The sequence below is a fragment of the Zosterops lateralis genome, assembly GCF_965231275.1.
Source record: "Zosterops lateralis genome assembly, chromosome: 6".
NCBI classification, from domain to species: domain Eukaryota; kingdom Metazoa; phylum Chordata; class Aves; order Passeriformes; family Zosteropidae; genus Zosterops; species Zosterops lateralis.
In genome coordinates this window covers 32,450,279-32,463,674 of record NC_139761.1, presented here as the reverse complement: position 1 = coordinate 32,463,674, position 13,396 = coordinate 32,450,279, and the positions used below count along the sequence as shown (strand labels likewise).

At 35.7% G+C, this 13,396-nt stretch overlaps 1 protein-coding gene across 7 annotated transcripts in view; it reads left to right on the top strand.

Annotated features, from left to right (window-relative positions):
* FSIP1 (fibrous sheath interacting protein 1) overlaps positions 1-10,285 on the top strand; it is a gene marked incomplete at its 3' end in the record, with an annotated part of 67,044 nt that extends 56,759 nt beyond the window's left edge. For 5 of the 7 annotated variants that reach the window (XM_083863933.1, XM_083863935.1, XM_083863931.1 and 2 more), the window contains one exon: positions 5,276-5,851. In XM_083863933.1, coding sequence (XP_083720059.1) covers positions 5,276-5,851 — 576 coding nt within the window. Of the gene's footprint in view, positions 1-5,275; positions 5,852-8,733; positions 8,807-9,235 lie in introns of those variants that run through there. The other 2 variants (XR_014590415.1, XM_083863932.1) reach the window with 2 other exon arrangements.
* Between the last annotated feature and the right edge of the window lie 3,111 nt (positions 10,286-13,396).

Below are 13,396 nucleotides of genomic sequence, written 5' to 3'. Positions count from 1 at the left end.
CATTAAAATGACATTCGGAACACTTAATTTCTTTGTGAGAGCAGATGTGTGGGTCTCTGTGCTGGGCTTGCCTGGGATGTTAATGTTTTCACAGCAGCCTATAGGGTGCTGTGTTTTGGATTTGTAACCAAAAAGTGCCAATAACTCACCATTGTTTTAGCTATTGCTGAACAGCATTTGCACAGCATCAGGGCCTTTGCTGGTTCTCTGGTTTTGCCCTCCCAGTGAGTAGACTGGGGATGTGCAGCAGGCTAGGATTGAGACAGATGACCCAGACTAACCAGAGAGATATTTCATGCCAATGCATATGACCTCATGCACAGTAATAAAAAGAGAGAAGAGAGGGTTCTACAAAGTTACCTATTTTTTGTTCAGAACTGGCTGGGTGTTGATCTACCCATGGGAGATGTTGATGATTGCCTTTGCATTGCTTGTTTTGTTATCTTTTTCTCTCTTTGCATATTGAACAATTTTTATCTCGATCCACAAGTTTTGTTGCTTTTGCTCTTCCTTTCCTCTTACCCTTCCCTACTGAGATTAGGGAATGGGAGTAAGCAAGCATCTGTGTGGTGCCTAGCTGCCTGCTGAGAATAATGCACAATGGACATAATACATGAATTGAAATCAGTTTACAAGTTATGGGCACCAAACTGACTTCTGTGGTGCAAAAGAACTTTGGGCTTTCAATATTTCTGGAAATTGTAAGAAGCTCTTCCACAGTGACTTGATGTGTGTGGTTTGTATGCAGCATATTAATGACATTTCACAGTTGCACTGACCAGTACTGTATGTAGACAAGTAAATGATGCTTGGGTATGATGCAGAAAGGTGAGACCTTGGCTCTGATATTGCACATTGAGTTGAGTAATGTGGAGGTAGAAGGCAAGGATTGCCTTTTCAAAGCAGGATAGAGCTGTTTGAGAAACTGTCAATAAGTTATTGAATAACTAAAACTTACAAAACTTCCCTGGGCTGATCTGTCAAAATTCTGAACTTTGTCTGAATAGATCAGTGTTCTCTCAAAATGGATTAGTTTTTTCAGGAAGAAAGCAGTTACGTTAGAATTGACTGTTGCAGTCTCGCACACCAGTAAAAATGTCAGTAAATTAAGCATCAAAGTAAATTATTTCAAACAAATAAAGCATCATGAGAACTGTTGATTGCAGCACTTTAAGGCTAAGGAACAAAATTTCCATGTTTATGGATGTGCCAGCTACATGAGTCCTTAAATATCCTGACTTTGTAGTGCTTACTCTTCTACTGTGTGTCATTTTTTGATTATTTACCATAATTAGAAATAATCCTGACACATTAGCTTTCTCCCCATGGTAAAATCTGACAAGGGCTTTCAGTGTTAGTCTGTTTTTGTTACTGTATAGTTGTGGAAAGAAAGCCTAAAGATTTGAACTTGAAAACTTGTAGTCACAGCAGGGCTGTCCACAGCGAACTACAAGTTTGCATTCCTACCACATGCAGTAAGGTTTTCTCTATAGACTCCTGTCACGGAGGAATTCAGCAAGGAACAAGAAATCTTCAGTCAGAGGAGGGCCACAAGTGTGTGAAAAGCTAACCACACATAAACAGTAAAGGTCATTAGCAGGCTCCTAAACTCCTGGCTAGGAATTAGTTTTTTGGATCATTAACAGCAAAAAAGCCTAGGAAATGAATAGGACTCAGTGTCCTTTTAAAAATTAGCCAGAACAATTAAAAGGTTTTCTAGTTTTTAATGGGAACCAGGCCTGATACCTCATTTTCCCTTGTCTAGTGGGCTGTTTCTGCATTTTGAATGACACTCATTTTATGTCCTTGTATTTTTAAAGAAATGTCTTGAAGTATTTATTCTGTATAGGAGTTGTAAATTATTTACAATGAGGGGAGTGAAAGCTTGGGAGATGTAGAATCCAGTGTCTCCCTAAGACTGTGTTACTGATTCCAAGTCATGACTCTGAACTATTACAGTTGGTTGTGACTGGATTGCTTCTGATGTGTGCAAATATATACTCTGCAGACTCCAAAAACAGTTGTTGTGTTATGCAATTCCATGAGTTCAAATGCTCATTTGGTTGCAAATGCACAGCCTCTTTTGCTGTGAGGTGTCTTTCTCTACAGTGTTTCCCTAAACTCTGTTTCCTGATTTTAACAGAGCCTTTCTGCTTTCATTTCAATGTAAATTCCTGGCTGCTGAGTGGATGACTGATGGCTATTTATCTTCTCCTCCACTGTGTATTTTTCCTTAAGCCTATAGTAATTTCTTGAGTTTGGCAAAAGAAAATAAGTGTGCCTTTAGTATTTTAAAATATAATTTTTGGAGAGGTTTATTAAATACTTTCCTTATCTTTACATGCATGTCTTACAAAAAATCTGAAGGGAGTGAAAGAGAAAGAGAGAGAAAGAAAAAGGAAGGAACAATGAAATGTTTTACACTGTCTGCTTTGGCTGCAGGCCTGCCACTCTGGAGAAAAACAAGCCCACTAGTACTCAAACTTTTAACTCTTATAGTTGTTATATTAATTTCCCTCCCCATATACCTTAGGCTCTAAATCTTACCACTTACCCCGCTGGTAATAATCAAGGTAATCTATGAATACCAGCCATATGATTTTCCTGAAAGAAAGAAAAAAAAAAAAAAAAAAAAGAAAGAAAAAAAAAATTGGATGAGGGAAGAAAATGGGACGCAGATAAATGGGATGGAGATAGGAGAAATAAAAGGACCAAAGAAAGGCAGGACAGGATGATCTTCCTCACAATGTTAATTTTGTACTGATCATTTATTAGCTTCATATACAAAATTCCTTTCTGCAGTGAGTGAATTGCCCTGTCATTAACATAAAATTAGCTCAAAATTATCTTGGCCAAGAGCTTTGAAATATGTTAGTATATAGAACCACACACTCAAAACCATATGAGAATCCATGTGGGTTTCCAGATGTGAGAATCTTCTGTGTTACAAATATAGGTATGTTTACACAGAATAATCTGCTCTGTGAATAATCTCTTGATGCAGCTGTGCTTCCAGTAGTGCTCTTGTTATATTCTTCCTGTGTGAATATATCTTGTTTCTTACAGTGAGTCCATGCTCGTAGACACTGCTTGAAAACAAATGTTATCCTGAAAATTAAAATACTCTTTCAAGAAATTGAAGGACTTCAGCATGGGCTGGTAAATTAGATTAAAAGTGAAAATTTGAAAAAAGTTATGTTTCATTTTTGATTCATAATAGTGTTTTGCTACTAATTATTTTTCCCTGGGTTATTTTTCATCAGTGAGTACTTTCTGCACTAGGATTAAAATTTAGAAGACTAAGTATTAAAGTTTGAAGATGTTGTAATATTTTGCATGTTTTCTATGTAAGTGCTTGAGCTTGTAGTTTGATTTCTGTAAATATTATCAAAAATACATAGGTTGATCCCAAGATTACTTGAATCTCAGTATAATTACCTGATTATATGTTCATCTAAATAAAGATCTCTACCCATAATGATAGTCTGCTGATTCTTTTTTTATTATTATCATCATCTCTTTTTTCCCCTTTTTTTTAAACAACATTTAAAAGCCCTTAACATCTTGATTTCTTTAATGCAGTTGCTTCTGTTTCATGTGTAAGAAAGTAACTTGGCGTATCTTTGGGAAGGAAATTGATATCTGCAGGAAAAGACTACTGGGTTAAATAACTCTGTAGAGCTGAGTTTATGCACATCAGTTAGTGCCTGAACTGTACAGTATTAGGTCTGTAGCAGCAATTATTAGCTATTATTAATGTTTGAATTTGAAAGTACAGAATGGTGACTGAAGGTAACTAAAAATGTCATTCTTGTTCACTTTTTAGTTTCATCTTGTGATTTTTAATAGCCACAAGTTTTTCAAAGAAATATTCTTTCCTTCCTGACTGAAAACTGTCCCCATTGATGAATATGAATAATCAGTTTCCATATACCTGTGGTACCTTGGCTATAGCCAATTCATGCCATATACATCAAACAGGATAATATGACGCCTGTAGTCGGATTAGAAACCTTCAGGGAAAAAAATACCACCTTAACATCTGATATTGATCTCTCCTCTGAAGTGACAGTAGCTCCATCCTCTAGCACAATATAAGTTCTCTGTAGAAGTCATTACACAATGAATATAATTTTTGTTTTACATAAATCACTGTAGCTTAAGGGTTCATTAATGCATCAGCTGATCCTTTGTGTCTTGGAGGTTGGGTAAAACTGAGATTTTGATTGTAGAAAGCATTTTTCTCTGTTAAATGTTGCATAGCGTTTCCAACATTTTAAATATATATTATGATATCTTCTATAGCTCCTATTTCATGGCCAAATGTATTACACATATCTAAAAATAGTTTCGTCCTTATCATTATAAACTTGAAATTATCAGGGAATATTGTGCTTCTCAGTTTTCAGGAGCATTAAGGATTGTAAAAGCTGGAAGTGACTCCCTATTGCTAATCTCTTTAAGCAAAATATCCTTTGCTATTCTTCACCATAACCTGCTAATATCAGTTTATCTGTAATATCAAATTTTAAGAAATGTCCAATGAAGGAGGCCTGTGTGATAAAAATGATGGGAGTGTGCCAGTCTCTGAATAAGAAACTAACTGCAAAGATATATCTGTGAGCTATGTGAGCTTGAAGGAAGCACTAAGCCTGTCCTACAGAAGCTATGGAGCTTTATTCTGTCACATGCCATGGGCCATGCTTGCCCTGGTCGGTAACTGATGTGCTTTGTGTCACAGGAGAGAGAGAGGATGTGGCATTTCTACCACGAGAGGCTGGGAATATTTCAGTCAGTATGTGACAGTCTTTGTGGGCTGGTGCTGTCCAAAACCATTTCTGACCCCAGCTACTTTGCCCCAACAGTATTTTAGCAATGTGCTATTTTCCTTTCAGTAACTAAAATCTTAAAGAGAGGGAGAGTGTGTGTGTGTGTGTGTATGTATTCACAGAAAACCAAGAAATATGAAAAAGTACATGCTCTGGTAATTAAAATCCAGTCAGATCTCATGGAAGACTGTGCAAAATCATAGGCCTCTCAGTGCCTTGCGGACATCAAACTTCTTTCCTAACTTTCATCACAGAATCTATCTAGAACCTAGTGAGGATGCTGCATAAATTTTGTGATTATGGAAATATATATTTAAATTCACTTTGAATTGAAAAACATTGATATTTGTTTAAGGATTCTGCCAGTGTATCCCTCAGGCTGGTTTATGGCACTGCTTTTCATTAATTATATTTTGACAGAAGAAATTCTCGCCTCTTTTTTTCAGACTGAAGAACAAACGAGCCTCTCTGAAGAGCAGCTTAAGACCCTTCTGGAAGAATGTATGCAGCCTCAGAGAACAATAAGTAACGTTACCATGCCACAGTCTCAGGAATCTCTTTCTTTTGGGTTAAGTCTCCCTTGTTACACAAGTCAAGACTCCACTCTTCACTCCACATCTAGTCTTTCCAAAATGTTAGTTGAAGACCATATTGTAGGGATGTTAATGGCTCAGGAAAAGGCTGGACTCGAAGACAAAAGCTTATGTGTTAATGCAGAGAGCAAAATCCCTGGCTACTATATCAGCAAAGCCTTGGCTGGTAGTCACTTATCAAAGGATTCACTGGCCCAAACAGAGGAACCTGATGACCTAGAAGGTTTACAGAAGATGGAAGATAAGAGTATTACTGCAGGTTACTTTATGTCAAGAGCACTCAACACAAAAAGATTGAAGAAACCTTCTTTCTTGGGTGAACCATTATATTGCATCAGCATGAACAATGAGCCATCCACAGAGGCTGACATTCTCAGCATACCACTGCAAACCAAAGGAGGTGAGACTCTTAACAACCCTTTAGAATAGGCTTTTGATTATAATGAAAAAACCTAAGCAGGTTCTCACCAAAGGTATGCACCAATACACACTTATTATGGTGGGACAAGAATGTTCTTTTAGAAAACATGAAACTGTGCCAAAAGTAATACACACAAAATAACAGAATGCTTATTAAAATTCGTACCCTGAAATAATTAACTAGGAGTTTTATGAAATATATCACTGCTATTGATTAATTCTGTCAACTGGAAAACAGTGTTGAAAACACATATGGATTACCTTTTTGGTAGTAGAAAGTCATGCTCACTGTTCTGTAGAGAGCAAATACTCTCACAGTAGCTGGTACAAAAATTCACATGAAAATCCAAGCGTTTCATGTAAGTTTTTAATAAGGTAAACTCAGTTGTATAGAAACAAGTATGACCTGGTTATATTAAAGATAATAAAGTGCTTTTTGGGAGTTCAAATTTACACATATAAGATACTAAAATTAATAATTCTAAACAATTTCTATAAATTAATTTTAGTTTGGTAAAAGAAAGAATAGACTTTAACCAACAAAAAGTTAAATTTTCTCTCTGTTTGGTACTATAAAAAGATTGTGGAAATGTCTATTTTTAAAATGTTTTTTACTTATATGTAACTACAGAGCGATATTGTAATCTAAATATTTATTTATATTTTTAACCTAAGACTAGTTCTCTTCCTGGAAGGCCAACTGTTCAAATAAGTCAGATTTTAGGCAGGTAAACTTTTTTTTTTTTTTTTTTAATGAAAACTTTGACAGTATGACATTTGTGGTTATAATGTTACAATCTAATCTTAATAGAAATCAATACATTTTGCTATCTTTATTGATTGATCTTTGTTATACTGGTAATCTGTTCTGGAATTAGAGAAACTATTTTTTTCACATACATCAGTAATTTGGAAGAACTTTCTAATATCCCTCTGCTATGTTATAATTTTGCAATTACAATCGCAAAACTTTCTTTGATTGTTTGTACTTTATCTTTCTACAGTAAGGGGAATGTTAACATTTTTTCAAAGTAATTCTGCCTGTCAGAATGCAGGAAGTCTTGTTATTTCTGTTTTTACACTGCCAGACAAAGTCGATATCCATACTTACCTGCACTACTTTCCCCTTATGAGATCTAAGTGACAGCTTCTACTTGGAGAAAATAGAAATAGTACCTGTAGAAAAGACTGGATAGTTTTGGTGCTTTTTTTTCCTGGTAGATTATTTATCAGCTACCTTCACAAGCAGTCTTTGCTCTTCATGTAGATGCAAGCGACAGAGGAGCAGAGCGAGGGAAGAGAGTGGTCTGCCCAGAGGGGGAGCAGGGTGGCAGTGGTGGTCATGGGGAACATCACAGGGATCACCTCTGCCAGGGGCAACCTGATCTCATGCAGGAGTAACATGATTGCATACCACACCACCAGGCTTCTTTGGCAACCAACAGTGAGAAAAACTCAGTACCTTGCTGCCTTCACCCGAGTTAAAATTCTCCTTTAGTCTGAACAGATGTAGCACTGTCAGAGCCAAGAGTGACCCAGCCCCAACTACCACCTCCCATTATGAGTGTGTTTTAAGAGGGATGTGTTAAATCAAGGAAAGCACTGTGCACTGTGACCACTGGGTAGTGAAGCAAGCAGGTAACTGTAGATATGGTCATTGTGAGGTAATTTTATTGCACAAGAGAGGAAGGAGATTTTTGCTACTAAGTGAATTTCCATATGGGACATCTCACTGTAGAAGTCCACAAGGTGGATGTATAAACGTTTATCACATAATAATTTAAATATCTTTGAGTCAAAATCATGCGTGTCAGAGTAATGTAATGGGGTATTTTGATTATCTCTCTTCAATAGTGACTGAAACAGATGATGAGTAATGTTTAGTCATGCAGAATTCAAATCTGTATGATTAATAAGCATCTCGGTTTTATGATATTATTGCTTACCAATTCTTTTTTTGAGAGGGGAAGCATTCTGAATTTTCAAACCCTGGTTTTTTTTTCATTTTTTACTAAGAAGCTAATTAATTTGTTTCCTACAAAGGGGACAGTTTGGTCTGAAGCAATTAGTCCTGGACATAGGCCAAAAGGTTTGTTATTAATCAAATTTGTAAACTTGCTTAACATATTCTGTAGAGAATTTGCTTGTTAGTTCAGACATGATTAAATGTCCTAATTATATTGAGAAATGGAGATCCCAGTGCAATCCAGTTTAAGGCAAATATATCTGCAGATGAAGGTATGAGAAGTGTCAGGTGTTATTTTAAATTGTAAGAAATATTTCCATAGTTGAGTTTTGTTATTGTCTTAATTCTAAAGGACATTTAAATATGTATGCATAATCTTCTGTTAGTAGTTTGATTTTCTTGCCCACTTTGCATATGGTTTAAATTCCTTGTAGTGCTGGTTAGGCAAATAAAATAATGTGAAACTGGTTTGGCACAATTTCAATTTTGCATTCCTTATGGTACTGTAGTCTGTGATATAGATTTACTGTAATACATGAAATTATATCTATTTTAAGGAAAGTGTAATTATTAGCATAATGCAAATATATATGTATGTGTATATATGAAGGAAACTCTCATGTGCCTTCAAAGATAAATAATGCCTGTTTCTTGAAAGAAACACTAATCTATACCCAGCTTATATGTATGTAAACATAGATGATGTTTACTGAGGTTAACAGAATCCAGACTTGCCCACATGCAGATATGGAAAGGCTGTTATTTCTCATAGTTGTATGAGCCATTAAATAATTATTTCCAGCTCTATTTTGAGGGGCTATATTAAGTTTTAAGTAGAAGTTATATCACAAACTGTTATGTTTTCCTCTTGCAAATAATGATGTACTTACAGCAGCTGAGCAACTTTTTCTTTTATTTTTTTCAGATCATAGGAAAATTGAAATTTGAGGGGAGAGTGACTACATGCTTCTCTGTACCACTGTTTTCTGAAAGTGTAGGTAAACCTTTATCAGTGTTATTACACTGATACAGTATCATATCAAGCAACCTGATGGGAATAAATTATCGTAATTGAAAATGTTCCATGAGTTGATTTTTTTCTTTAGAGATAATTATTATTGTCGTTATCATATATTGTTGCAGTTTGATTTCAAAATAAACTCTTGCATTTCATTAAATTAGGAAGTGTTCTGCCAAATAAAGAAATGTTCACAGATATTGTGTAGCTGTGTGTCTGATAAGACATGCGTGTCTTTGTTTGTAAAAAACAAATGAAAAAACCAAACCAAATTCGAAAAGTTTAGTATTTACTTTATTAGAGAGGGTGTGAAATATATATAATAATATAATTTTTCTTTATGCACACACACAGAGTCTAGCTTTTTCATAAAGTTAGCTAAATCATGGCTTCTGTTATCTCACTGCAGTTTGCTGGAGCTTGCAGCCTGTCTGACTCAGAGTCCTGACTCAGTGAAGCATCCCATTACTCAGTTTTTTGCCCCGGGGCTGTCTGTTGGCTGGACCCCTGGTTTGGTTGAAGGCTCAGATTGCAGAGTGCTCTGCTGGATCAGAACATCAGCACTAGTCTGCTCAGGTCTGCCTGATTCTTGTCTGGGAAAACGGTAACCACACAGCAAACATTCATCTCTTCTAGTTAAGAAATGTAATTAAATGAGGAAGGATGGCAGCACCTGGTGAAAGCTTGGTGGGAGTAAAACTGGAGGCATTCAGAAGTTTGCCATAGCAGCTACTAGATTGTGAAATGTAATAGTGATGGGGGAGGGTAGTGCAGCTGGTTTGGGTTTGAGAGTGTAGTAACAATTCATTACAGGTTTTTGATTGTCTAGTCTTTAACTAGTATTTTTTCCTGATTTGTGTCTTATTTACTCAGCTGATGGTCAGTTTTCCATTTCATGTGCTGCAATGTCAGAATAAGAAAACATTATTAAAAAAACATGGTTCTTTTTAAAAAGCTTTTTAAGTGGGAAGAGATACTCTAGCAAAGAAGATTCAACAGATTTATCCCACTGACAAGCTCTCATGTGACTTGACCTAAAAGGATAAATTATTTATCAGATCCTACACCTATAGTAATTTAATATTCACCAATAAAAGATGTATGGATGGAATATTAACTATACATGGGGTGTTATTGCGTAGGGTTGGTTGATCTAATATGAATGTTAAAGTTAATGCACATATTGGGCCAGATTTTAATCTAATTTACAGAGTTGTCAGTAGAAGTGGATGCACACTTCTGGGGAAGTTGTAATTGCGTGGATATAACAGAGATCAGAATCTAGTCAACTTGCTTTTAGTTAAAAATCTGAATGGAATATTATATTTGCAACAAGCAGTTGCTATTTCTTTTTTTACTTTCTGATATTTTTACTTGTTTTTCAACAACAATAACAAAATTTTGGATAGTGGATTTTCTGCATGGGGTTACTGTAAGCACATTTCATGGAACTTTTCAAATTTCACCTACATGTATTTCTTACTGTAAGAATATTAAGCCTGAGTCATCATTTTGTTAGCATAAATATAATTAAAGCAATACTGACAAGTGTTTTTAAGAGTATTTTCTGTGTCTGTATGATGTTCCTCTAGGACTGTCTGCTGGCTCTAATCTTTCCACAGTCCAGTTATTTTCACATGTGACTTGTGTTTTATAGAGACCTTCTCAAAAACAGTGTTTCAAGTGCTTGGGTAGTTTTTGAAGAGATCTAAATTATGTTTAAAGATTATATGTATAATATCTAGAGAACATTAAGATAAATACTAAATAATTCTTAATTTTCCTGTTTTATTTTCTTATTTTGAATCTCTCGCTGCTATAAAAAAAGCTTTTGCTAGCACCCTCAAGGAAGGGTTGCTGTTGCTAACAAAGACTTACAACATTCCTGAAGCCATACAACTTTTTATTTGCATCTGGCATTTCAGGGATAAGCAGGTAAGTTTGGATGGCTGTTGACTTGACATGTATATTCCAACAGGAGGCCTATAACTTAACTTTTAGTCCTGGGAAGTGCTGAGCACCCTGCACCAGTTGTAGTCTCTGCAAACCACAGGGACCTAGAAATCACGGCTTGCTATTCCAGAGGTGTGTTGGATCAGTACCCAAAGCTCAGAAACTGTAAAAAATTAATGACCTAATATTTATCTGTGCTTGGTTTCTACTGCATTGTATTAAACAACAGGTTATTTGGGAATATTTTATTTCTTGCTTGATGTTACAGGTAAAATATCAATTCAAGCCCTCCTTTCTTTTTGTATTCTCAGTTTTAAGTAAAACTGATGGAAATAAAATTATTTGAAAAAATATGGTACTGGTAAGAGGTGGTCAATAACAGAGATAATATATAAAATATAGTGACAAGGTCACTTGCTAAAACATCACCAATACCAGGGTAAAAAGAAAGTTGAGCCCAGGAGGATTCATGGGTTTTTCTTTGTTTTTCCATTGACTCTGTGTTGTGACCTGCAATAACCCCTGCATTGGGGCCACTGCTTGAATTCCAGCTGCACTGGAATGTGGCAGCTTCTCCTCAGGGTGTGATGCAGCAGAGATGATCAAGATATTTAAATTAATTTTCTTTTGCAGCTGAACTTGGGATTTGGAAAGAGGTTTTTTGGAATACATCTCTTCATTCAGCACAAGTTATATTTTGCAGAAGTGTCTGATAACTAGCTTCTTTACTGTCCTCTCTAGCTCCTTTAATCCAAAACACAGCAGAGCACAGGAGACTGATTTTTAAAGTTATCCTTCTGAGTTTTGGGCTTTGAGTTGTTTGAGGAACAAGAGGTTTCATGTGTGCATGTAAATTTATGCTGTTTGTTCTCAATATCTTTTTTCACACAATGATTTTACAGTTCAGATAGATGCTTTGTTCTAAATATTTAATACTGGTGAAAACAACATAACCATGAAGAAAAGGTTCTGGTGTGCTTGCATATAATTGCTGAGCAATACATGACCAAATTTTTCTGTCTTTGTCATGAGGCCCCTCAGTGATACACATACAGTGCTGGTATTTGTGGTGGCTGGTGCTCAGCTGTTGATACTGATTTTCTCTAGTGGGTATGTTTCAATGCTACCATGGTTTGCCCTTTTAAATGGCAAACTGCATATTGTTTTCCTCTGGAAGTGGAAAATTAAGGTGGTTCAATCATTTTCATGAACATTATGTATGTATATATATATATATGCATATATAAATTGGATGTATTAATTGAATATATAATATAGAAAATATACTATACATTTGAGTGGGATATTTTAAAGGATTGATTAAAGTATATTGTAATGGTTTCAGAAGTTCACTCCACCTTTACAGTTATTATGCGGACTTAGAGTGGTTGAGGGATTTTCATTTCATAGAGAAGTGACAATCTAAATATTAAAAAAAAAATAAAATTAAAAAGTTTCTTGAATCTAGACAACAAGAAAATTATTGAAATTATTCTTGTATGTCCAGAATTCAAGTTTAAATTAAAGTAGTTCTACCAAGGGGGTGAAAAAACTTTCAGTTTCATCATAAAAAAAAAAAAAAAAAAAAAAAGAGGAAAATACCTCACAAAAATCCTCAGCCTACTGCCTTTTTCCAAGACAGACGTGGGCTGCTTAGTGGATCTGTAGTGCATGCTTTCCTTCTCTCTTCCCGAGCAGAACTCCTGCAGAGCCAGTGGGCATGCTGAGCACAGAGTGAAAACAGGCTGTGCAAAAATTATCTGCTGCATAGATCAGAGAGGAAAGCGCTGCTTAAACATGTCATCGGAGTAACAAGGACTAGTCTAGAAATGTGAAAAAGTATGCCAGTAAATTCATGTGCTGGAAAGGATGCCTTTTTACCTCCATGTCAGGGATGGATAAATGAGAGGCTGTTGTTTGCAGCTCAGTTTTTGTGATTTCAGTAACTACAAGAATTTTTGTATTCTATTACAACCCCCTACTTGCTGTTTATTACAACCCCCTACTTGCTGGATAAAATTTCAGCAAATAATACAAGAATGCACCTTTTTGTTATGCTTCTTTAAAAGTCTTTCTAAGCACAGCTTTGAAAAAGATCCCCTCTCTCTTGCTTTTTGCATGAAAAATTTGCCAGAGTTTACACTTCCAAGTGTGTTTCCTCCCCCACTTATGAAGAGAGAGCCTCACCTCTGGGAGTCTGACAGTGTGAAGAATAGACACAAGACAAGGTGGTTTGGCAGATCCTCAGGAAACTGACAAGTTAGGAGGGTTTATGAAAACTAGGAAACATAGTAACTGATTTTTCTTTAATTTAATTTAATTTTCAACAGATGCACTTATTGAGAAATAATTGCTCTTTTATTTGTAGTGAGATTTAAAGGTCAGAAAAACTGTTTCCTTTTCAAATAGAATAGAGGCGCTTGAATACTACTAATGCCATAACCTGCATTTATCCAATTACACGTTTCATTGAGGGATTGGCTACAGTCCAGATGCAGTAGTTGGAATAAAAGGCTCCCTGTCATTTATGTCTATGTGAAATAGTTCACTACTTACAATTGAATCTGCAATATCTCTTATGCTTAAAAAAGCCCCAGGAAACTGGAATATTCTGTCC